Source organism: Mirounga leonina, unplaced genomic scaffold, assembly GCF_011800145.1.
Source record: "Mirounga leonina isolate KUSES-001 unplaced genomic scaffold, KU_Mleo_1.0 Mir_127, whole genome shotgun sequence".
Taxonomy (NCBI): Eukaryota; Metazoa; Chordata; class Mammalia; order Carnivora; family Phocidae; genus Mirounga; species Mirounga leonina.
This window is the reverse complement of record NW_023270316.1, coordinates 10959644-10986098: the sequence shown is the minus strand read 5'-3', so window position 1 is coordinate 10986098 and position 26455 is coordinate 10959644. Positions and strand designations below refer to the sequence as shown.

The 26455-nt window shown below is 37.5% G+C and overlaps 1 protein-coding gene and 1 long non-coding RNA gene across 4 annotated transcripts in view; both read left to right on the top strand.

Annotated features, from left to right (window-relative positions):
* Nucleotides 1–26455, top strand: part of PCCA (propionyl-CoA carboxylase subunit alpha) — a 402470-nt gene that overhangs the window by 236332 nt on the left and 139683 nt on the right. For all 3 annotated transcript variants that reach the window (XM_035003107.1, XM_035003106.1, XM_035003108.1), the window contains one exon: nucleotides 21190–21292. In XM_035003107.1, coding sequence (XP_034858998.1) covers nucleotides 21190–21292 — 103 coding nt within the window. The remainder of the gene's footprint in view (nucleotides 1–21189; nucleotides 21293–26455) is intronic.
* LOC118009266 lies at nucleotides 11389–16030 on the top strand. The gene is made up of 2 exons (XR_004678863.1): nucleotides 11389–12167; nucleotides 15294–16030. It is a non-coding gene; the product is annotated as an uncharacterized LOC118009266 (long non-coding RNA).

Here is a 26455-nt window from a genome sequence, read left to right as displayed (position 1 = left end):
TATTATTGTAATTCTTTGGCTGCAGGACATTTGGCAGCTGTTGCAACCCACCGACAAATCCTATTCATACTTCTTTTCCATTCACCACTGCCGTTGGAGAATTGATTTCTCTTTCCTCTACTCTAACCTTTTCCAATTCTTTTTGGATTGTTCAGTGTGAAACATTTTAATTTCATATCATACAGCTATTCAGCTCACAATCCCTTTTTCAACCTGTCACCAGGGTAACAGCATAGCATGCTTTCTTTAGGCAATCAGGTTTTTATTTCACATGCTTAATGTTGCATTAAATGTTTGCATTTTGCTTAACCCCCCTTAAAAACTTTGAACTCTGGATATGTTTTAAAGGATAATAAAATCCTTGATTTTTGAATTGAAACTAAATCAACACCATCACTACATTCATAGTAAAATGTCAAATGATTAATTTACATAATTCAACGATTATTATTAAAAATCCAAGTTAGCCGATCTGTGTAAGGCAATTTTCTGTAGATAATGGAGGAATATTTGTATATATTTATGTTTAACCTTGTTCCAAAAGAGGATTTAAAGGAGATTTAGAGAGATTTGTCAGAGAAGTAAACATTTAAAAGGGCAATGGAATTGGTGCAGATAGAAAAATATATCTTTTGAAGGTAAGATTTAATTTTTCAATATAATGCTCTTTTCTCTATTTGTGTGTGTTTGTGTGTGTGTGTGTGCTTTAAATATATATACTATAATGATTTATTATTTGATGATGGATGAGGGAATCTACCAGAATGAGATTAAAAGATTCTTCTAGGATATTGATTTGGGCCTTATGTTCATTAACAGCTATTTATACATTTACTTGAGTACGGGCACACCTCAGAGATACTGTGAGTTTGGTTCTAGACTACCACAATAAAGTAAATCTCACAGTAAAGCTGGTCAAATTTTTTGGTTTCCCGGTGCAAATAAAAGTTATGTTTATACTATACTGTAGTCTGTTAAGTGTGCAAAGCACTGTGTCTAAAGAAAGCATGTACACACCATACTTTAAATTACTTTATTGCCAAATAAGTGCTCACCATCATCTGAGCTTTCAGCGAGCTATATAATTGCTGACCACAAATCGCTGTAACAAATCTAATAATGAAAAAGTTTAAAATATCGTGATAATTACCAAAATGTGACAGAGACACAAAGTGAGCAAATGGAAAAGTGGTGTTGATAGACTTGCTTGAAGCGGGATTGCTACAAACCTTCAATTTGCTTAAAAAAAAAAAATGCAGTATCTGTGAAGTATAAAGCAGAGCACGATAAAACGAGGTATGCCTGTACTACTTTTTCTTTAAAAGAAATAATCTAATAATAATGATAGATTAGTCAAGATGAAAAATGAATGTTTAGATCTTGATTCTTTGAATTGAATAGACTTGAGTTTCTCTTTATAGACCTACTTTCCATCTTTATTTGAAGTAACAGTTTCCGTGAACTTTGTTCTGTGTATAAATTTTATGAAATTTGGAATATTCTAAGAAATACAAAGAAATGTGTAAGAAAAGAGCAGAGATTAGTAATCCATGTTGTCTGAAAGCACTGTTAATTTAAAAAAATATTAGCATAGTAGCTCTTTAAGTGTCCTAATATTCCCTTATGTAATCACTAAAGTTCTCACATTAATCTATAGGATAAACTCTGAATTAAGCTGCCCATTTTTTTCTTTTAAACTGTCTTTTTATTTTACTTAAAAAAATTGATTTAGTATTTTTGGGATTTCTGGCTTCTCACGGTGTGTCAGACTAATTTCATACTGTGAGTGCTCATGTGTAATGAATGGCCCTGAATCTAGGTCTGGATGGTCTAGATGACCAGTGTCCTGGCCTTCTACCTCACAAAGGTCACTTTCTTTTGGTACAATAAATTCCTGAATATATATTTTAATGATAATAACTTTTTACCTTCAGAGTTAGAGTTACTAGATTATTCCAAAAGGAACAACTAGCACTCCTTGTGATAAGTTCCTTGGGCTTAGAGTAATAACAATTCCTGCCCTTTAGGATGCTTAAAGTGGGATGGGATAGGTAGACATTAAACAGAAAATAATTCTGAAGACTGCTAGAGGAGAAGTGCAGCTTGTCCTGGTGAGGGAAAGGAATCTCACTTGCAGGTTAGCAATATTATGTCAATGTCCAGTTTTCAGTAAAATGTTACAAGACATGCAAAGAAATGTGGAAGTATGTTCCTTTTACAGGTTAAAAAATCAATAGTAACTGTCCAGGAGGGGCCCAAATGTTGTGCTTTATTATGCAATAACCTTAAATAACCTGTTAAAAATATATTCAAAGGACTAAAGGAAACCAGATATAAAGAATTAAAGAACAGAATGGCAACCGTGTTTCACTAAATAGAAAATACTGATAAAAATTCTAGAGATGAAAATACAATGCCTACAATGAAAAGTACACTAGGGAGGACTCAACCATAGGTTTGAGCTGGCAAAAGAAACTATCAGCAATTTTGAAAATACATTAATTGAGATTATCTAGTGTGAAGAATAGAAAGAAAAATGAATAGAGCTTCAAAGACCTATGGGATACCATCACATGTACTGACATACATGCTGAGTCCCAGAAGGCGAAGAGAAAAAAGATAAAGGGATGGAAAGAAGATTTAAAGAAATCATAGCCAGGGGTGCCTGGTTGGCTCAGTAGGTAGAGCATGTGACTCTTGATCTCAGGGTCATGAGTTTGAGCTCCACTTTGGGTGTAGAGCTTACTTAAAAAAGAGCAAAAAACATTTCAAATTTCGTGAAAAACATTAATCTGTACATTCAAGAAACTTGGTAAACTAGGAGAAGCTCAAAAAGATCTATATCTACACACATCATTGTCAAATGGTGAAAAACCAAACAGAATCTTAAAAGCAGCAAGAGAAAAATGACTCATCCAGTGAAAGGGGGATTCTCAATAAGATTAGGAGGTAACATCTCATCAGAAACCATGGAGCCCTGAAGAGAATAGGATGGTATATATATATAAAGTGCTGAAGAAAAACAAAAACAAAAAAAGAATGCCACCAAAGACTTCTATATCCAGCAAAACTATCCTTTAAGAATGAAGGCGACATTAAGACATTCCCAGGTAAACAACACCCAAGAGGAATCCATTGCTAGCAGACCTACTCTACAAGAAGTATGAAATGAAGTTCTTCAGGGTGAAATGAAAGATTTAAAGAAATCATAGCCAGGGGTGCCTGGTTGGCTCAGTAGGTAGAGCATTCTGTTTCTAAACAGAAACTTAAATACACATGAAGTAATAAAGTGGTGAAAGATTACTACATCAGTAAACATAAAAGACCATGGAAATTTTCGTGTTTTTACTTTGTACATCTTTTTTCTTCTGATTTAAAAGATAACTGCATAATGCAATAGTTATAATTCTAAGTTGATAGGTGCACAATATATACAGATGAAATTTATATGACAATAGGACAGATGAGGGTGGAGGAAGCAAGATATATTGGAGCAGATTTCCTGTATGATATTGCAGTTGAGTTAGCATTAATCCAAACTATGTGTTTAAACCTAAGGTGCTAATTGTAATCCCTAGGGTAACCACTAAGAAAATAGCTTTTAAAAGTAGTAAATGAGGGGCGCCTGGGTGGCTCAGTTGGTTAAGCGTCTACCTTCAGCTCAGGTCATGATCCCAGGGTCCTGGGGTTGAGCTCTGCATTGGGCTTCCTGCTCAGTGGGGAGCCTGCTTCTCCCTCTTCCGCTCCCTCTGCTTGTGCTCTCCCCCTCTTTTTCTTTGTCTCTCTCACTGTCAAATAAATAAAATCTTTTTTTTTAAGTAGTAAATGAAACATCAAGGGAATTAAAATGGTACACTAGAAAAATAAAAGAACGCAGTAATGGATGAATCGAGAACAAAAAAGACATATATAAAGAGCAAAAATCAAAATGAGAGAGATAAATCCTACTTGAGTATATTAAATGTAAAGCGATTAAGCATGCCAGTCAAGGGCAGATTGGCAGAATGGATAAAAAACAAGATCAAAGTATATGCTTTCTACAGTAGACACTATTTTTAAATTTTTCTATCCATTTATTTAGTTTTCATCATGATAAGTGTACTCTTTAATCCCCATTCCCCCACCCCCTCCCTTCTGGTAACCATCAGTTCTCTATAGTTAAGAGTCTGTTTCTTGGTTTGTCTCTGTTTTTTCCCTTTGCTCATTTGTTTTGTTTCTTAAATTCCGCATATGAGTGAAATCGTATGGTATTTGTCTTTCCCTGACTTACTGCACTTAGCATTATACTCTCTAGCGCCATCCATGTCGTTGCAAATGGCAAGATAAACAAGATCAAACTGAATGCTTTCCATAATAGATATACTTTAAATTCAAAGACACAATAGGTTGAAAATAGGATAGGGTTATCAGACAAATATTTGTAATACTAATTTTGTTATTACTAATGCTAATATCAGACAAAATAATTTTTTTAAAGATTTCATTTATTCATTTGACAGAGCACAGCAGGGCAAGTGGCAGGCAGAGGGAGGGGGAGAAGCAGGCCCCCCGCTGAGCAGGGACCCTGATGCGGGGCTTGATCCCAGGACCCTGGGATCATGACCTGAGCCAAAGGCAGACACCCAACTGACTGAGCCACCCAGGTGCCCCCAGACAAAATAATTTTAAGACAAAAATTGTTATTGGAGACAAAGAGATTTTATAATGATACAAGTGTCTATCAGAAAGCTATAAAAGTGATAATTTATGTACCAAATAACACAATTGTTGTGGACTGTTATACCCCGTTTTCACTAATGGATATAGAACAATTGGACAAGATCAACAAGGAAGTAGAAGGCTTGAAAAACACTATAAACCAAATAGATCCAATACGTTATCTATAGGCCAGTCCAAGCAACAGCAGTAGAATATGCAACTTAAGGAAATTCACAAATATGTGGAAATTAACCTAAATAACAAGTGGGTTAAAGGAGAAATTACAAGAGAAATTAGAAAATACTTTGAAATGAATGAAAACAAAAACACAGTATCCAAAAACTTATGGGATGCATTGAAATAGTGTTTAGAAGGAAATTTTAGAGCTATAAACACATGTTATAAAAAAGAAGAAAGATACCAATCACCTCATCTTCCACTGTAGGAAAATAGGAAAAGAGCAGTCTAAACCCAAAGCAAGCAGAGGGAAGGAAATACTAAAAATTAAAATGGAAATAAATAGAGAATAGAAAGTAAAGGAGATTAGTAAAAGCAGAATTTGGTTCTTGGGGAGATCAACAGAAATGCAAACCTTTACATAGACTGCCCAAGAGAGAAAGACCCCAGTTGTTACAGTTGGTAATGAAAGAGGAGGTATGCATATGGACCTTACAGAAATTAAAAAGGTTGTAAGGAAATAACCTGAACAGTTGTATGCCAACAAATTTGGCAACTTATAAAATGGAGAAATTTCTGGAAAGATGCAAGCTACGGGCACGGAATCAAGAGAAAATAGAAAACCTGCATAGACCTGAAACAAGACTGAATCCATCATCACAAAACTTCCCAGAAAGAAGAGCCTGGGACTGGAAGACTTCACCGGTGAATTCAGTGAGGTATTTAGAGGGGAATTAATACCAATTCCTTACAAACTCTCCCAAAAATAGAAAAGGGAAAAATTTGCAATTCATTCTATGAGAGCAATATTACCATGACCCTAAAATCAGTTAAAGATGTTATGAGAAAAGGAAACTAGAGACCAAAATCCCTCATAAATGTTAATGCAGCAGTCCTCCACAAAATACAAACAAATGGAACCCAGGAATATATAAAATGATTATACACTGTAACCAGGTGAGATTTGTCTTAGGAATACATAGTTGGCTTAACATCCAAAAATCAGTGTAATAAACCATATTAATAAAGGACGGAATTCACAGGATTATCTCAAATGCAGGGGAAAAAAAAAAAAAACATTTGACAAAATCCAACAGCCTTTCATGATAAAAACCATTCAGCTGATTAGGAATAGAAGGGAACTTCCTCATCCTGATAAAGGCCATTTCTGAAAAACCTGCAGCTAATATTATATTTAATGGTATATGACTGAATGTTTTCTCCCTAGGATCAGGAATAAGACAAGGATGTCTGTTAATTTTTTTTCAGCATTGTACTGGAGTTCCTAGGCTAGTTTGGAAGAAAAATAAAAAGTGTTAAGATGGGGAAGAAACAAAACTGTATTTCCAAATGACATGGTCTTATATGTAGGAAGTCTTAAGGAATTTACAAAACGATTTTTTTTTCCCGTTTGACAGGGAGTACTTTATTTAAACCCATCAGAGAAATGGACAGCTTGGGTCTGTAACAAAGCATTGTGTTTTAAAGCATAGGTCAGTAATTGTATATGAAAATAGACACTCCTACATACAGATGAACTGATCAGGGCACAACTTCTCAATGTTCAAAATAGAATAAGCTTCCCTGTTAAAGCAGCACGTTTGTGACATTTTTAACCTTAGTTTTCCTCTCCTCCTCCTTCAACGGAATCCACACCATCCTCATAATCCTCCTCAAGGGCAGCAGTGTCCTCATGGGCCCCGAAAACACTCCTTCCTCCATGCCCTCACTCACATACCAGTGAAAAAGGCACACGTGGCGTACATCAAGTCAAACTTGGGGGCCAGGCGAGCCCAGGCCTCAGCAATGGCTGTGGTGTCGCTCAACATGGACACAGCTTACTGTACTTTGGCCAGGTCTCCACCAGGTACCACAGCGGGAGGCTGGTGATTAATGCCCACTTTGAAGCCATTTTGAAGCGCATTGGCCCACACACTGGATGGTATGCTTGGTCTTGATGGTGGCAAGGGCACTATTGACATCTTTGGGAACCATGCAGGCACAGTACAACAGGCAGTAAGCCATGTATTTACCATGGCGAGGGTCACATTTCACTGTCTGGTTGGCTGGCTCAAAGCACACATTGGTGATCTCTGCTACAGAAAGCTGTTAATGGTGGCTTTCTCAGCAAAGATGACGGGGGCATATGTGACCAGAGCGAATTGGATATAGGGCTAGGGAACCAGGCTGGTCTGAATTCTGTCAGATCAACATTCAGAAATCCATCAACTTTGAGGGATGCAGTAATGGAGGACACAATTTGACCTATTAACATATTTAGGCGAGTGTAGGTTGGACATTCAATATTGAGGTTTATATGACATGTCATAGATGGGCTCGTTGTCTACCATGAAGGCATAATCAGAGTGCTCCATGGTGGTGTGGGTAGTGAAGATGGTGTTGTAGGGCTCAACTACAGCTGTGGAAACCGGGGGCAGGAACAGGGGGCACGGCTGGGTAAATGGAGAACTCCAGCTTGGACTTCTTGCCATAATCGACAGAGAGATGTTCCATCAGAAGGGAGGTGGGCCGGAACCAGTCCCCCCTCCATAGCTGTGGAAAACCAGGAAGCTTTGAAGACCATGCATTGGCCGGCCAGTTTCTGAATTTTGTCCAAGACAAGGTCAGTGATCTCCTTGCCAATGGTGTAGTGCCCTCTGGCATAGTTATTGGCCGCATCTTCCTTGCCTGTGATGAGCAGCTCAGGGTAGAAGAGCTAGAGGTAGGTGCCAGTGCAAACTTCAGTGACCGGGTCCATGCTTACCAGCACCCGTCTCACTGAAGAAGGTGTTGAAGGAGTCATCTCCTCCCCCAGTGGTCTTGTCACTTGGCATCTGGCCATTGGGCTAAATGCTGTGTTCTAGGCAATAGTGCTCCCAGCAGGCGTTGCTCATCTGGACACCAGCCTGGCCATCATGGATGGAGATGCAGTGTCCTCATGGGCCCTGCTTTGCCGCCGACTAGCAGACGGCGGAGAGGAAGAGGAGAGGTGGTTGCTTCTTACAGTGCGACTCTTAGGCGGTCGAGATAGAATCACAAAAATCTGTTAGAACTAATGACTTTTGCGAGATTGCAAGATACGAGAATGACATGCAAATATCAGTTTTATTTTTATACGGTACCAGTGTACAAACTGAAAAGGCAATTAACAATTTTATTTACGATAGCACCAAAAGAATATAATACTGAAGCTTAAATTTTTTAAAAAGAAGTGTAAGACTTGTGTGCCGAAAACTACAGAACAGTTTTTGATACAAATTAATGACAACTCAAATGAATAAACTTCCCACGTTCATGGATCAGAAGACCTAAGATGGTAGTACTCACCCCAACATGTTGTACAAATTTTGTGCAGTCCCTCTCACAATCTCAGCTGTGTTTTTTGCAGAAATGGTCATCTGATTACAAAATTTGTATGAAAGTGCAAGGGACTCAGCATAGCCAAAATAGTCTTGAAAAAGAACAAAACGAGGCGACTTCTACTTCCGCATTACAAAGTTTGTTACAAAGCTGCAGTGATATAGACAGTGTTGTACTGGCATAAGGATAGACGTGTTGATCAATGGAATAGAGTGTAGGGTCCAACATAGTTAAAGTATGATCAGTTGATTTCAACAAGTGTATGAAGACAATTTAGAGTATTTACATATAATTTTTTAAATAAATGCTGCTGGGGCAACTGGATATCTTCATGCAAAAGATCGAAGTTGGTCCTCTCCCTATACCATACACAAAAATGAACCTAAAAAGAAAAAAAATTAGTCGTAAAAGTAAGAGCTTTGTTAACTTTGGGTTAGGTGATGATTTCTTACGTAAGATGTCAAAGGCACAAGAAACAAGGAAAAAAAAAAGCTTATATGCTTTAAAAGGCACCATCAAGTAAGTAAAAAGCCTAACCCTAACCCAACCTACAGAATAGGAGAAAATACTTGCAAATCATATATTTGTTGTTAGGAGACTTTTGTCTAGAATATGTAAAGAACTCTTACAACTCAATAGTAAAGAGACAGCCCAATTTAAAAAAGGGCAAAGGACATGAATAGAAATTTTTCCAAAGATGATACACAAATTACCAACAAGCCTCTGAAAAGAGGCTCAGAATTATTAGTCTTCAGGAAAATGCAAATCAAAATCACAATGAGCTGCCACTTTATGTCCATTAGGGTGGCTGTAATGAAAAAGATGGACAATATCAAAGTGTTGGTGAGGATGTGGAGAAATTGGAACCCTCGTACATTCCTGGTAGGAATTAGAATAAAATGGTGCAAACCTGGAAATATTTGGCACTTTCTCAAAATGTATGACATTACCTCATGACCCAGCTATTCTCCTTCCAGGGTTATACCCGAGGGAAATGAAATCTTAGGTCCACACAAATGTTGCATATAAATGTTCATACTGACATTTTTCATAATGAGTGAACAGAAACAACCCTAATGTTCACGAAATGATATATAATATTAAATAAAGTGTGTGTATTTTTAGAATGGAATATTATTCAGTGATAAAAAATAACATTGACACTTCCTACAGCATGGATGAAATTTGAAAACACTATGCTAAATGAAGGGAGGCATCATAATAGACCACAACTTTTTTGATTCCACTTATATGAAGTATCTAGAATAAGCAAAGCTGTAGAAATAGAAGGTACATTAGTAGTGGTGTAAGGCTGTGGAGGTTGGGCGAGGGGAACATGGAGTGACTGCTAGAGGGTCCACATTTTCCTTTTTGGGGTTATGAAAATGTTGTAAAATTGCGTGGGTGATGGGTACACAACCCTGGATATACTAAGCACTATTGAATTATGCAGTTTAGATGGGTTAAATTTATGGTGTGTGAGTTTTATGTTAGTAAAGCTGCTAAACATTTTTAAAATGTAATGTATTTTATATTCAATAACTTATTTTCCTACTGGTATAATAGAAGTTCAAATTTTAGGAATTAAAATGAGATGGGATTATTTCTCCTCATAAAGTGTGTATATGACTGCTCTCAGTTACGTGAATAAACTTTACGAGTATAGATGTCAGGTGTTCCTGGGCTACTACATGGTGGGTAGAAGTGGTACATATTTGTGATCCAGTATTCTTCCATTTTTTATTTCCTCCTCTGCCTTTGAATGTGAGTGATATAAAGTTAAATCAGCATGTAGAATTTCTTTTTTTTTTTTTAATTTTATTTTATTATGTTTTGTTAGTCATCATACATTACATCATTAGTTTTTGGTGTAGTGTTCCATGATTCATTGTTTGCATATAACACCCAGTGCTCCATTCAATACATGCCCTCCTTAATACCCATCACCGGGCTAACCCATCCCCTCACCCCCCTCCCCCACCTCCCCTCTAAGACCCTCAGTTTGTTTCTCAGAGTCCATACTCTCTCATGGTTCGTCTCCCCCTCTGATTTCCCCCCCCCTTCATTTTTCCCTTCCTACTATCTTCTTCTTCTTCTTTTTTTTAAACATATAATGTATTATTTGTTTCAGAGGTACAGGTCTCATTCATCAGTCTTACACAATTCACAGTGCTCATACCCTCCCCAGTGCCCATCACCCAGCCACCCCATCCCTCCCGCCCCCCCACCACTCCAGCAACCCTCAGTTTGTTTCCTGAGATTAAGAATTCCTCATATCAGTGAGATCATATGGTCTTGTCTTTCTCTGATTGACTTATTTCACTCAGCATAATACCCTCTAGCTCCATCCACGTCGTTGCAAATCGTTGCAAATGGCAAGATTTTGGTTTTTTTTTTGTTTTTTGATGACTGCATAATATTCCATTGTATATATATACCACATCTTCTTTATCCATTCATCTGTTGATGGACATCTTGACTCTTTCCATAGTTTGGCTGTTGTGGACATTGCTGCTATAAACATTGGGGTGCATGTACCCCTTTGGATCACTACATTTGTATCTTTGGGGTAAATACCCAGTAGTGCAATTGCTGGGTCATAGGGTAGTTCTATTTTCAACTTTTTGAGGAACCTCCATACTGTTTTCCAGAGTGGCTGCACCAGCTTGCATTCCCACCAACAGTGTAGGAGGTTTCCCCTTTGTGTGCATCCTTGCCAACATCTGTCATTTTCTGACTTGTTAATTTTAGCCATTCTGACTGGTGTGAGGTGGTATCTCATTGAAGTTTTGATTTGGATTTCCCTGATGCTGAGTGATACTGAGCACTTTTTCACGTGTCTGTTGGCCATTTGGATGTCTTCTGCCCATTTCTTGATTGGATTATTTGTTGTTTGGGTGTTGAGTTCGGTAAGTTCTTTATAGATTTTGGATACTGGCCCTTTAACTGATATGTCATTTGCAAATATCTTCTCCCATTCTGTCGGTTGTCTTTTGGTTTTGTTGACTGTTTCCTTTACTATGCAAAAGCTTTTTATCTTGGTGAAGTCCCAATAGTTCATTTTTGCCCTTGCTTCCCTTGCCTTTGGCGATGTTTCTAGGAAGAAGTTGCTGCGGCTGAGGTCGAAGAGGTTGCTGCCTGTGTTCTCTAGGATTTTGATGGATTCCTGTATCACATTTAGCTCTTTCATCCATTTTGAGTCTCTTTTTGTGTGTGGTGTAAGGAAATGGAGCATGGAGAATTTCTAGTTTCTATTGTGGTATAGCTTACTTATTTCCTACTAACCCTCCTCCAGAAAACAATTATAAGCTCTGGAGAAGATCTACAACCATTTGAAGGCTCTGGATAACAACTGAAACCAGTCAGAATTCAAATGGACTTTGAGCATTTGTAGAAGGAAGCCACACTGGTTGAACTCCACACGTATATGGCGCTTCCCCTGAAGGTGGTCACCATTGCACGCATGTATCCGAGCATGGCTGGAGTTCAGGAGTTAACCACAATCTTACTGACTTGAGGTCTTGGAGAATGATGCTTAGAATTGTAAGAACTGCTGAAAATTGAACAGGGATATCATGGCAAAAAGAGAGCAACAGAGTGAGGATTTCCATATCTGAATTTAGCTTCCCTCAAATAGATGGTTGACTCCTGAAATGTGCATGCATAAAGACTTCAGGAATTCCAGCATTGAATCCTGCTGGAATGATGAATGAACTGAACTGAAATTTCAGTTGCTGCCTGCCAAGGAGATGGTAATGTTTGGAGTTTGATCCTCACCAAATTTGAGGGGCTTGTAAATGCCTTGAGTTTTCCATGAAAACCCCAGAGGGACCATGTCTTAGGAGAAACACTATGTTTCTGGAATAAGGACTTTCAATGACTTCTGGATTTGGACTTTTAATTCCCTAAGAACAAAACCAAATAGCACAAAGGTGAGTCTCCACGACTTCAGAGTGATCAGCCAGTAATTTAACTGCCTACTGTAGTGAAAATCGGTACTTTTTAGGGAAAGATAACAGAAAAATACAGTCTCTATAACATTTCCACAACCCGCGATACAAAAAACAATTCACTTGAACTACAGTTCAAGAATTAAAATTGACCCATGGTCAAGTGAAAAAGCAGTCAGTAGAAACCAACTATGAGACTACTAAGATGTGATCATGGGATAGGACTTTTAACACAGTTATTAAAATTATTGTCAAATATTAAAGATCAAAATGAGGGAGTTGATAGGGCATGTAAGCATTGATCTGGAAACTAAGAAATTACCAACTAGAAATTCTAGATCTAAAATGGTACTGTCTCTGCAATGGAAAACTTACAGGCGAGGCTGAAACACATACTGGTGCTGGCAGAGGAAGAGTTGGTAAACTTAGAAGAATAGAGACTATACAGTCTGAAGAGAAAGTACTTATTTTGCAAGTCTCAGTGACCTAAGTTGATAGGATTAGGAAGTTTAACTTATATGTATTTGGAGATACAGAAGAAAGAGAAGACAGAAAATGGGGAAAAATATCTGAAAAATATTGGGTTATCTCCTTTAGATTGGAAACGGGACAGAGTTGTATTTGTCACTTTTATTCAACATTATGCTAGCGATCCTGGCCAGTACGATAGGAAATAAAAAAGTCCTGGAGATCAGAAACGGAGAAGTAAAGTTGTTCCTCTTCACAGAGGAGTTGTATTTTCATAGAAACCTGTAAGGAATCTATGAAACAATTACTGGAATAAATTTAGCAGAGTTGCAGGATAAAAAGTCAATCAAATATAAATTGTGTTCCGATAAACTAGCAAAAATGAATGACTATTAACAGTTTTATTTAATAGAGCCTGAAAAACTTAGGCAAATACTTTAACAAATGAAATTCTAGACCGTCACTTGCCAGAGTACTAAGGCTTGGAAAAATAATGAAGCGTAAGTTTCCCAGACAACTTAATAGGTTACTTAAGAAAACTCTAAGGAATCTATGATACAACTAATAAAATTAAAACAAAAATAGGTATAATTACAACAAAAGAGACTCAAGACTGCCACACTTTGCCAAGAAAAATTCAAAATGTAAAATAGATGAGAGCTATTATTTTCATGGATTGGATAAAATACTGTTAAGGTGTCAGCTCTCCTTCCATGAATGAAGAGATTCAGTGCAAGCCCAAACGTAATCCCATTGGGGTTGCTTTGGGGAGGATGGAGAAGAAATTGCCTGTTGGTTTTGAAATTTGTATGAAAATGCAAAGGGATCTAGAATAGCTAATACTGCCTTACTGATGGACAAAGCTACAGAACTTGGTCTACAGATTTTCTTGAAACAACTAGATGAACCTTACCTCTTCCTCTTTCCCATCACCCAAGAAAAAGATGAATCACAGCTCTACATATAAAACCTCTAAAGGAAAATGTGAATATTTCTTCTGGGCCTTGCTATAGTCCAAACACTTCTTAGCAAGTACATAAAAGCACTCAACATAAAAGGGAAAATTCATATGTTTTTATTACTATTAAAAATTTCTATTAAACAGCAGAGATATATGTTTATTACAAAGACTGAAATCCCAAACGCTGATGATACCAAATGCTTGTGAGATTGTGGAACAACGGGAGCTCTCATTCATTGCTAATGGGACTGCAGATGGTACAGCCATTTTGGAATAAAGTTTGGCAGTTTTTTACAAAACTAAATATCCTTTTACCATATGATCCGGTAGTTGTACTCCTTGGTATTTATCTAAATGAATTGAAAATGTTTGTGCACTAAAAACTGCACGTGAATGTTTATAGCAGCTTCACTCATCATTGCCAAAACTAAGAAGTAACCAAAATGTCTCCTTTAATTAGGTGAATGGATAAGTAAACTGTGGTACATCCAGGCAATGGACTTTTATTCAGCAATGAAAGGTATTAGCCATCAAGCCACACAAAGACATGGAGAAACCTTAAATGCATAATGATAAGTGAGAGCAGCCAATCTGAAAAGCTTACATTCTGGCTCTACAACATTCTGGAAAAAGCAAAATGTTGGAGACAGTAAAGATCAGTGGCTACCAGTGATCCGGGGGGATGAAGGAAGGGTTAAATAGGTGGAGCACAGGGAATTATTTATTTATTTATTTATTTATTTATTTAATTTATTTGAGAGAGAGAGAATGAGAGAGAGAGCACATGAGAAGGGGGAGGGTCAGACGGAGAAGCAGGCTCCCTGCCGAGCAGGGAGCCCGATGAGGGACTCGATCCCGGGACTCCAGGATCATGACCTGAGCTGAAGGCAGTCGCTTAACCAACTGAGCCACCAGGCACCCCCGAGCACAGGGAATTTTTAAGGTGAAACTATTCTATATGAGATCTTAATGGTGGAGACATGTCATTATACATTTGTTCAGACATGTAGAATGCATAGCCCAGAGAATGAATCCTAATGTAAACTGTGGACTTCAGTTAAAGTATTATCAAATTATCAAAATGGATCAACATTGGCTCATCAATTTTAACAAATGTACCACAGCAATGCAGAATGTTAATAATAGGGACGCTGTATCAGGGTGGGGTGAGGGAGGGTATATATAGGAGCTCTACTTCCTGCACAATTGTCCTGAAAACCTAAAACTGCTCTAAAAAAATTAAGTCCATTAATTTAAAAAAAAAAAAAAAACTGCTGAAGGTAAGACATTTTAGAGAATATTTGTAAGCCATAGAGGGGGAGAAAGTACAACACATAAATCTGACAGAGGTTTTCTAAAAAAATAAAGAACTCCCACAAATCAGGAACACCAGTATCTTAATAAAAAATGGGCAAATCTTTGAATATAAGTGACCAATAAGACTAATATTGAGGTGCCCAACGTTATTTGTCATAAGGGAAATGCACATTAAACTGTAATGAGATATATTCTCAGCCACTAGCCTGGCTAGAAGTAGAAACCCAACACGAAATGGTGGCAAGGTTATAGAGCAAGCTCTGTTGCTGGGGGCTGTACAGATATGTTTTAATACCTTGTAAAACAGGGTGGTAGTTTTTATAAAATTAAACATATGTTTACCCTCATATTTCCACTCCTAGAGTTTTTACCCATAAAAAATCAAAACATCTGTCTTCAAAAAAGGCTCATACAAAGAATGTTTATAGCAGCTTTGTTCCTAAGATCCCCAAACTGGAAACAACCCAAATGTGCATCAGCAGAAGGATGAACTAATTTTGGTATGCTTGTACAATAGAGTACTACTCGGCAATAAAAAAAAGAATGAACTGTTCACCATGCATCAACCTCAGAAACATTCCTTTGGGCAAAGGAAAGCCACACATGAGAGCGCCTCTTTTTGGTGTCTGTTTATGTGAAGCTTTAGTCTAATCTACAGTTGAACTACTGGGGGAAAGGGGCAGATTTCCTGGAAGGATAATGATGGAACTTAAAATTTTGAATTTCATTGTATGTTAATATATTTTTTAAAAATAACAGGTTGAAATAATGGAGGATTTCAGATATTGTACCAAATTATGATAATGAGTGATGGTAATAACTCTTAGCATTCTGTGCCATGCACTAATCTGAGCGTGTTATACCTTTTATCTTCTTTAATGAACATGTGGATAAAATGTTCTTACTATCTTGGCCTCACAGATCAGGAAAGAGACACAAGGAGGATGAGTAACTTGGAAGGTCACATGGTGTTTGGGGTTGGTGGTCATTGCAACCCCAGGGCTTGCAGGGGTGGTGGCTAACCTCCATCACCTTTCCTGACTAGTCATGTCCCATGTTTAAATTGAGAACCTGAGGTCTTTATTGGTGGCAGAAGAAACAGCGTTTGCATAATATTAAAATCCATAAGATTATAAGTAACATTAGTATTTGTTTCCTGATTCAGGTGTCATTTGTGTTATTATTTGTAATGCTAATGAATCAAACTTGGTGTTCCACAACCCTTTCTAGGCAGTATTTTGTGATACACACTCTTTACACAGCCTCCTCTATTTGAATGTACACATTTTAAACTGCATATAGGCAGGATTCTATTCCTCTACTATGACAATTTCTAGCTTTGAAGAGGTTCTCTGAAAATGCTGCTTTTATCTTTCTTCTGCAGTGATGAACTTTAATGTTGGAGTGTTGTAAGTTCTCACATAATAAGGCTTAGATTTTTGTTTGCTTTGGCAGTAGACTTCTGTTTAAAATTCCTTTAATCTGTTCATTCCATGCTTTTTATATTCATTTTGATAGCTGATGGCTCTGTGAAGAATTTTATATGAATTTATTGAACTAATAAAACTTGTATTTGTAAATTCTTCTTCCATCCCAACTTGCTAAAAGTGAGTTTTTCAGCAAATTGCTGCATTTTTGTCTTTAGATTTTTTTTTTTTCCTGGAGGAAATAAGAAACAATTCATATACTAGATCTAAAGTTTCATTAAAATTGCTATGCCCTGTCTCAGGCATTTTAAGTGGGCCATCTGTCTAAACATCTCTCTCTTTTTTTTTTTCTGATCATTTCCTCGACTTATTCATGAACCATGGGAGGGCTCCTTTGTAGTCGCCATGTAGCTGGTTCCATCTACCCCCACTGAATACATCTATGTGCTTGCATAACATATCTTTTCACCGTGCTGGAAATTCTCTGAACTTGGTTCAGATGAATGGCCCACTTTTCTGAAGGCCTTTTTCTTCCTGCAAAGATTTGTATGCAGAAGCTGACCTCTGTGGCTATATGGAATGCAGCATATTATTCTTGATCATTTTACAGACCACCCACTGTGAAAGTTATGATCAAGGATTGCTTAATGATTCTTTGACCACTAACATTGTTTTAACTCAGTATTTCACTCTTAAATAGGTAATGGCACAATTGAAAACCAGCTTTTCTGAGTGTTTCATAATATGGTTTTGAGATGCTTATGATCCTTGATAACTAAAGATGCTGTGAGTGATGTTTACATAAAATCTGCCTTAAAACATGACATGTAATAGCAATGTATTTGGGTTAGTATTATTTACACTTCTTTGAGTAAAATATTCTAGTAAGTTAAATGTATTAGCAGTAAGTAACATTTGTGATAATCGGCTGACCGTTTTTACTATAAAATAGAGAAAAATGTAGTTTTACTGAACATATTCATTCTGGTTGGCTGATGATAATCAAAGTGGACAGGTCTGGGTAAGGGCTGTTATTTGACTTGCTTTGTGAGTAGCTGTTTATGTGAATTCCCTTTTCCTGGATTTTGAGGGGTTGGTTTGTTTTTTGAAGTCTTAAATGATATCAGCTTTTCAAGTAACTAATAAGCTGCACAGATGAAGTTTGTGATCAGAGGGCAACCTCTTTTGGCATGTAGTTCAGTAAAGAAGCTGTTTTCTGTGTACGGTTACTCTAGTGAGTTGTGTGAAACTCCAGGACCTCTTCTCTCCCTTTCCAGAGAGTTGTTTATAAAAATCTTTGAGACTATTTTTGATTTAATGGATAAATGTAACTCTTTTCTAAAATTTAAAATATCACTGTAAGGGGCGCCTGGGTGGCTCAGTCGTTCAGTGTCTGCCTTCGGCTCAGGTCATTCCCAGGGTCCTGGGATCGAGCCCCGCATCGGGCTCCCTGCTCAGCGGGAAGCCTGCTTCTCCCTCTCCCACTCCCCCTGCTTGTGTTCCCTCTCTCGCTGTGTCTCTCTCTGTCAAATAAAATCTTTAAAAAAAAAATTAAAATAAAATAAAATATCACTGTAAAATGTAACTGGTACCATCATAAGCATGTTTGTGCTGGTGGGATTCATATCAGTGTTTCAGAGTAATTATCATTACTCTAGTTGCAGTGGTTTTGCAGAAAATAGAGCACATGGACTTTCAGGCTGGTGTGTGTTACTAGCTTTACTTAGAGTTTATTTCTGCCGCAGAGCTTATGGATCTTTATACTGGGCATATGTACCCAAACCCGTCCAATTTTATTTTAAAACAAAACAAAATGACTTTCAAACTTAGGTAAAGCCAGAAGGGATCTTACCAAGTGTCTGTAGAAGAGTGAACTCATAAGGAGATTCCACAGTGTGACCATTTTTTCTCATACCTCATGGGCTTGCTTCCACAGGGAAGCCTCTTTCCCACATCCTCGTAACACGCTACCTAAAAAGATATTGTTTGAAAACAGCCACTCCAGAAGCTGTGTGCTCCGAAGGAGCGACAGATTTCCCGTTACCCACCCCCCCCCACCCCACCCCTGCCCAGCGCTGTGGTAGCTCTGTTTCACAGGTGTAGAAATTACGGTTCCGAAGGACTAAAGGAGTCCCTGCTACATTGTAGTAAGAGAATGGGCTGAGATGAAACCTCAGAATTTCAACTCAAGGAGCCTTTGCTCTTTGCACAAGGTCCCTCTTGGGGTAGGTTATAACATATATGAAACAGATGTGGATCAAAATAAAACAATGGAAAAATAAATAGTAGGTTCTGAAGGGTGGCAACTCTATCTCGCCACCATCTGTAGGATTGCTTTCTGTGGGAAAATGCAGTCTGGGTTCTAACAGGATGTCAGGATTAACTTCCCAGCTCCTCTGGAAACAGGCTTGTTGCATAACTAAAAAGCGTCACCAGGTTTACTGGAAAGAGTTACCTCCTCCAGGCTACTGAGTTGTGAAAAATACTAAGCATATAATATAGGTTAAGCAGAAGGGAGATGATGGAGGTTTGTACTATGATCAGTGCCTATAATTAGAGAACAATTTATGAGAGAGATGATCTTCTTGAAAAATCTGTTAGTTTGCGGAGCAGAAGGAATCCATGAAAGGGTTTCATTTATGGAGGGGAGGGGTTAATGAGTGTAGGTCTAGGGTTGGGACTAATCAAAGTAATAAAAGTTACCATTTATATGCACTGTTTAATCCTCAGCACATCGCTATGATGCAGATGCTATCATATGTCTGGTTTGATGCATAAGGAGACTGAGACCTAACAGTTGACTCAAGGTCAGAACTAATTAATGGCAGGACTGGGTTTTTTATCCACTTCTGCGAGTCACCAGAGCCTGAGTTTGTGACCACTGTGCTTAGTTCTGCTTGTTCTAGTTTGGTTTGATTTGTGAAGTACTTTAAGGGTTTGGCGCAACCGGATATGCAAGTCTGAGAATAATCAAATAAAACTGGAAATACAAAGAGTGGGGCCTTATTTATAGGAAACTTGAATGGTAGGTAAGTTAGTTAAGATTTAACCTGATGTGAAGTCGAAAACCATGGAACAATCTGGAGCAGGAGAGTTACATAATTATTCTGATAACAAAGATTTAAGAAAGCATTGTGGCCGGTAATATTAGCTGTCAGGTTATTTCTGTTATCACAGTACCCCTGAAAAGGTCAGGTGTTAACCCTGTTTGAAGGTAGCCAGAGTGAAGGCTAGTGAGGTCGTCTGTATAGTCCAAGAACATCCAGGTAGTAAGCCAGGAGCTTGGGGTCCATGCCTCCTTTGGGAGCATACTCTGTCCCTTGGGTAACACTGTGTCCCCTTAGCAGTGCTTGGCACATAGCAGGTGCTCCTCAAATTCCCTCCTACTGCCCCCCCTCAGCCCTTTCTTCCCAACCTGGACTGGGACCTGGGGATACAAAAATAAGGCACGATCTTGGTCTTTCAGGAGCTCACAGGACAGTGGGGGAAACAACTCCGACAGAGAGATGCCTCGTGGAAGGGAGTGCCAGAGTAGAGGTGGGGCTGGCACCCTGTGCCACCTCTCCTCTCTCCTCTCCTCTGCGTCCTGTACGCCTGCCTCCCTGTTGTCCGATGAAGCCCTCCTATGTGAAGCTCTGTCCTTGAGAGCGTCCTCTTTAAATTGCCAGAAGAGAATCCTCCATGTCTCTGCCTTGTGCATTAATATTGATTGGTTGATGCATTTTTAAACTTTCCTTTAATTTTCACTTCTGTAGTATTTAAAACATTTCTTCATCTTCAGAAAATGAACAGTGGGCTGAATACAAATGTTCGCCTAAATGATCCATCATCCTCCATTAGGCATTGCGTCTAAAGATGATTTGATTATAATCATAGTTTTTATGACTGAATTTTTTTAGTAGAATGCACAGAGAATCCTTTTGAAGTTTGGGGGAGGGGGTTTATGTTAAAGCATAACCTGCAACATTTTTTCAGAGCTATGACTTAAGACAGAGTCTGGATACTACCTGTTTAGTGCTTTGTAAATACTACTTTACAACTATAAATAATGAAAACACTCAATATTGAAATTAGATTAATTCAGAAATTGTTAAAATTTTGTTACTTTAAAAAGTGAGAAATATTTATATTCTAAAAATGTTTTCGTCTCTGGCTGTTTGACCCAGTTTTTCTGGACCATGTAATGTGGATCATTGGCAAGAAAAGACCTGTGTGTTAAGACTAGCATCACTGATGTTGTATTCTTACCCAAACAAACAAAAAACCAAAACAAAATGAAAGAATGCAGGGAAACCTTGGGAGGTGATGGATATGTTTATTACTTTAATTATGGTGATGGAAACACAAGTGAATAACTATGTCCAAACTCACTAAATTGTGTGTTAATTATCTGCCGTTTTTTTGGATACCGAGTATAACTCAATAAACCCAGAAGAATAAGAGACTAACATTGTAAATGTTTAAAACTGTCTGAAACAGTAACCAAATATTGAAAAGAAATTAATATTGTATAAAGTTGATCTTTGAAAGACTGTCACAATTAAGCAACTCTAATTCGTAGAAGAGATGATGGTACTTTGAGTAGACGGAGGTACCACCGTTATCCCAGAATGATCGCTGTTGTCCTCGGAATGAATGTGTGTTTTTTGTTTGTTTTCACTTGCTCTAGTTTAAATCTGAAAGCTTTTTTCCAAGGATAGAACCTTTTAAAATAACGTCCTGAAGCACAGTTTTCGGCAGTTTTACCCTGCACACTTAATGTCGAAGGAAGATCAGCTTACTGGGAGAATACTATAAAATTATTAACTCTTTTTCTTTTTTTCTACTTCAGAGTGCCTATTATTAAACCACAAGTGGCTAACTGGGAGCTGTCAATAAAATTGCATGATGAAGTTCATACTGTCATGGCATCTAATAGTGGGCCAACATTCTCGGTGAGTTTTATTTCTTTATTATTTTTTGGCAATCTTGAAATTATCTGTGAATATTTAAAGCAATTTTTAACCTATTCAGCGACTGTCATCTTTTGAATCTGTAGCATAGCTATGTATTTGTTTCATCTTCTTTAGGAAGCTGAATGTAAATGGCAGTTTTTATTATCTCACGTTAATTAGGAAATATATCCTGAGATTTAGGCACATTCTAAACCCACTTCCTGACACCTGATTCATTTTCCTTTTGTTATTGAGAAGCAATACTTTTGTTTTTGTCACAGAGAAGAGCATCTTTAAGTATAATTCCAAACATATGATAGCTGTGGTAGGCAATCGTTCTTTTAAAACAAGTAATCTGAAGCCTATATAACATTTTCTTGAGACTTCATGTTGTGTGAGACATCCTTGAGGCTAAATTTACCTTGTGGTGGACATTCCTTTTGTTTCAAAGGAACTTAAAACTTGAACTTAAACCCCTTGGATAGTATCCATGATAGAACTGCTTTAGTTTAATTCTGGTCGATCCTGAACAATGTTACATTAAGATTTAGTGTTTATACTGTGGTATGAATGATATGTTTAAATACTATGATTTGAGATTGCCAGAAAAAATACCATGAAGGGTTAGCTTGCGTCCTTTTTTGCTTGTAGCATGAACCCACAGAAACTGCTATGTAGTTAGTACAATGAATATTTTATTAATCTACATATCTCTTCTTGTGGCTAAGTTGTAATGAAATGTCATTTTGTTGTGTGGAAAAAACAAAAGATTTGAACAGGGTATGAAAATTAAAATAATATAATTTCACTGAAACAAAACATGGTGAGCCCGAGGTATATGGTGGTAGTTTCGTTTGTTTGTTTTTACACAAACTCTACCCCCAACGTGGGGCTCCAGTTCCCCACCCCCAGGTGCAGACTCCTGTGCTGTACCAACTTGAGCCAGCCAGGCACCCTCTGGTGGCAGTTTCCTGATAGAAAATACCACGGGTCAAGAGTTAAGGGGTATTCATTTCTGCAACACATCCTTATTACGTACCTACTGCGTGCTAGTTAAGTGCTAGGCTGTTACACTGGAGAAGCTGACATTCTTATGTGGTAGTCAGTCACAAGTAAATGAGCTTAATTCATGAATTAAGGGTAGTCTCATTGGTTGTCTTTAACTTTTGTGATTCATTCTATATGCCAAAATTGCTAAAGCATTTGTTCCTGAAAGGTATTTCAGTCAACTCTCTTAAAATGAGAACTATGGTGTAGTTAAACAAATGTCTTATGGTGTGTTTTGTGATTGACTTATGTGATTCTTTACATTCCTCCTTTCCATATGATCATTTAAAAAAGTAGCTTTATAAATGGAAACTTAAGTGTACATCAGGTTGAATAGCAAATTATATGTATTGAAGTGAAGAGTATAAATATTATAGTATCGCATTTTCCTTGGGGAAGGTTAACTTTACAAAAATGTAGACTTAGCATAATTTTCAGTTCTATACTGAGTCACCCTGAAGTGTTACTGTTCATCTGATCCTCCAATACAGTGTTTTTCTAAGCAGTGCCTTGCCTTAATAAGAACACTGCTCAGATTACTTCTTAGAGCTGTTACTTCTTTGTGCTTGTTTGAGATTCCATGTTGAAAAACTAAAGACCATCAGCTCAAGTGGTGCCTTTGACTTTTTCCTGTAGAATTACCTCTTGCTTTACTTTTTAGCTCATGAGAAAAGTAGGGCTGTTTAAAAAAACACATCAAAATTATTCCATTAAAAATTTCCCTGAAAAATATCCACCTTGATATCTAGTATCAATAACTACTACCCCCATTTATTGGCTTTGCTGCTATCAGAAGTATCAGACCCAATGAAAAGCAAGTACTCCTGATAGTGTGTACTTTTTTTCTGAGCATATTTGGACTGAGCTTCATTTGACATCAGTCTTTTTCAGAGCAAGGTGAATAGTGTAGACTAAGTAAAAGCTCATTGGTATGAAGTTTTTAATAGTGTGAAACCTCTGCTTTTAGGGTCTCAGGGGAAGAGCTGTGACTATTGGTTTTCACCCACTGCCACATCAAGAAAAAACTAATTGTCCTAGAGATGACTGTCTAGGTTAATGATCCCAGAAGTAGTACCGGCAAAGTTATAGGACTATACTAATGCCTCAGATACCCCCCATTTTCAGACTTATTTTAATTACAAAAATTTAAATTATAAGATATTTCACATGAGGAAAGTACAGCAAATGTGCAAATGTTCTATACAGGTCTCTTATTAAAAAAGAAAAAAAATTCATAGTTACAGCTAAATCCCTTCTTTATTCCATCCCATTCCACCCTTTTCCTCTCCAGAGGTGACTAGCCTGCAGATGCTAAGTGTCCTCCTGGTACATATTGTTACACTTGCAGTACGCATGTGTGTACTATAATAGTAAAAAAGAAAGTTGTGAAAAGATAGTAAGTACTTAATGATACAATTTATGTAAAATTTTGAAATACACAACACAAAAACAATTCCATTTTACAACAGCATCAAAAAAAATAAGACACTTAGGAATAAACTTAACAATAGAGGAGAAAGACTTGTACATGAGATACTACACAATGTTGCTGAAAGAAATTGAAGAAGAGACAAACATATGGAAAGTTCTCTTGTGTTCATAGGTTGGAGAACTTAATGTCGTTATGATGTCAGTATTACCCAAAGCAATCCACAGATTCAATACAATCCCTACCAAAATCCCAACCGAATTTTTGCAGAGATAGAGAAATCCATTCTAAAGTTCATATGGAATCTTAAGGGAGCGACCCCAAATAGCCAAAACAATTTTGAAAAAGAAGAGCAGAGTTGGAAGGCTTATACTTCTTGATTTTAAAACTTAATACGAAACTATAGTAGTCAAAATGGTGTGGTACTGGCATAAGACAGACGCATAGATCAATGGAACAGAATTGAGAGCCCAGAAATGGACCCTTGGATATATGGTCAAATGATTTTTGATAGGAATGCCAAGACAATTCAATGGGGGAGAGGAGAGTCTTTTCAATAAATAGTAGTGGGAACATTGTATATCCACATGCAAAAGAAAAAGGTTGGATTCTTGCCTTACACCATATACAAGATTAACTCAAAATGTATCAAAGACCTAAATGTAAGAAGAAAACCTGGGAAAAGTCTCATGACATTGAATTTGATGATCGTTTCTTGGACATGATGTTAAAAGCCCAGGGAACAAAAGAAAACAAATTAGACTGTATCAGAATTTAAAACTGGTGCATTGGGGTGCCTGGGTGGCTCAGCCAGTTAAGCTTCTGCCTTCAGCTCAGGTCATGATCCCAGGGTTCTGGGATTGAGTCCTGCATCAGGCTCCCCGCTCAGCGGGGAGTCTGCTTCTCCCTCTCTGTCTGCTGTTCCCCCTGCTTGTGCTCTCTCTCAAATAAATAAATAAATAATCTTAAAAAAAAAAACACACAACAAAACAGAACTGGTGCATCAAAGGTCCACAGCCAACAGAGTGAAAAGGCATTCCACAGAATGGGAGAAAATATTTGCATGTATGTGACAAGGAGTTATTATTCAGAATATATAAAGAACTCCAGTAACTCAACAGCAATAAAACCAAAAAACCAACCTGATTTTAAAATGGGCAAAGAACTTTAATAAACATTTCTCCAAAGAAGATATAGAGATGGCCAGTAAGCACATGGACATACACTCAGCATCGCTAATCATTAGGGAAATGCAAATCATAACCATGATTGGACACCAACTCACAGTTCTTAAGATGGCTATGATAAAAAAACAACACAAAATATAGTAAGAGTTGGTGAGGCTGTGGAGACATTGGAGTCTCCATGCAGGTTGGAGTGTTAAATGGTGGCGTTGCTGGGAAAACAGTTTGGTGGTTCCTCAAAAATTAGAAGTAGAAATCCCATATGACCCAGCCATGCCACTGCTGGGTATTTATCCCCAAAGAATCGGAATCAGGGTCTTGAAGAGACATTTGCACACCCATTGTTCAGCAGCATTGTTCCAAATAGCTAAGAAGTGGAAGCAGCCCAAATGTCCATTGATGGATAAGTGGATAAACAAAATGTGGTGTATACGTCTCACGGAATATTACTCAGCCTTGAAAAAGAAATTCTGACATGTGCCGCAACATGGATGAACCCTGAGGACATTGTACTCAGTGAAATAAGCCAGACACAAAAGGACAGATACTGTCTGATTCCAAATCACACAGTACGCAGAGTAGTTAAATTCATAGACAGAACATGGAATGGTGGTTGCCAGAGGCTGGGAGGAGTGGGGATCGGGGAGTTACTAGTCAAAGGACGAAGAGTTTCAGTTTTGCAGGATGAAAGTTCATGGAGATGGCCGGTGGTGATTGATGCATAGCCAGTGGTGATGATGCATGTATTTAATACCACTAAACTGTACACTTTAAAATGGTTAAGCTAGTAAATTTTATGTTATGTAAAAATTTTAAAAATACGTAAACAGATTAGTATTTTTGATAAAATTTAAAAGCAGGAAGGATGAAACTTTGGGGAAATGAAGGAAGCATGGTAGAGGGAAAAGTGAAGTGAAGGAGTAGTAGATGGGGTGAAATTTTGTTTTAGGACTTTGGTACTGAATATAAGGGTCAGAAGGAATAGCAGAATTAAATATAAAATTTGCTCAATACAAAGTTGAAATATTATTTTGCATATTAAGATGATAAAAATACCAAAAACAAACTGAGTTTTACTTATATTTATTTCATGATTCTCTAATGGATTCCCAAGATATTTTCCATTCTCTTTTACTCTGTGTAATATGAAACTGGTCAAAATAGTTCATGATAAAAGAAAAGATTAATGCATTTGTTATCTTTAAGCTGATGGACTAAATTCACATTGAAAACAATTCACTTGGAAGAAATATGTTAGAGTACTCTTGATGCGAAGAAAATTTGCTCAGGAATTCAGGCTTCCTAAAGATGGAAAAATGAGCACTGTACGTGCACTTAAATTTTTTTTTTGCCTGGTATTTATGTTAGCTACTAATAAGCAGAAATAATAAAGAATAGTTATATATGAGCCTTGATAGTGATTTAGATATCCTTTGTAACAGTGAGCCACTGATTGAAATTTTTCTAAAGATCCTGTAAACTACTTCTTAAGAATAACCAGAA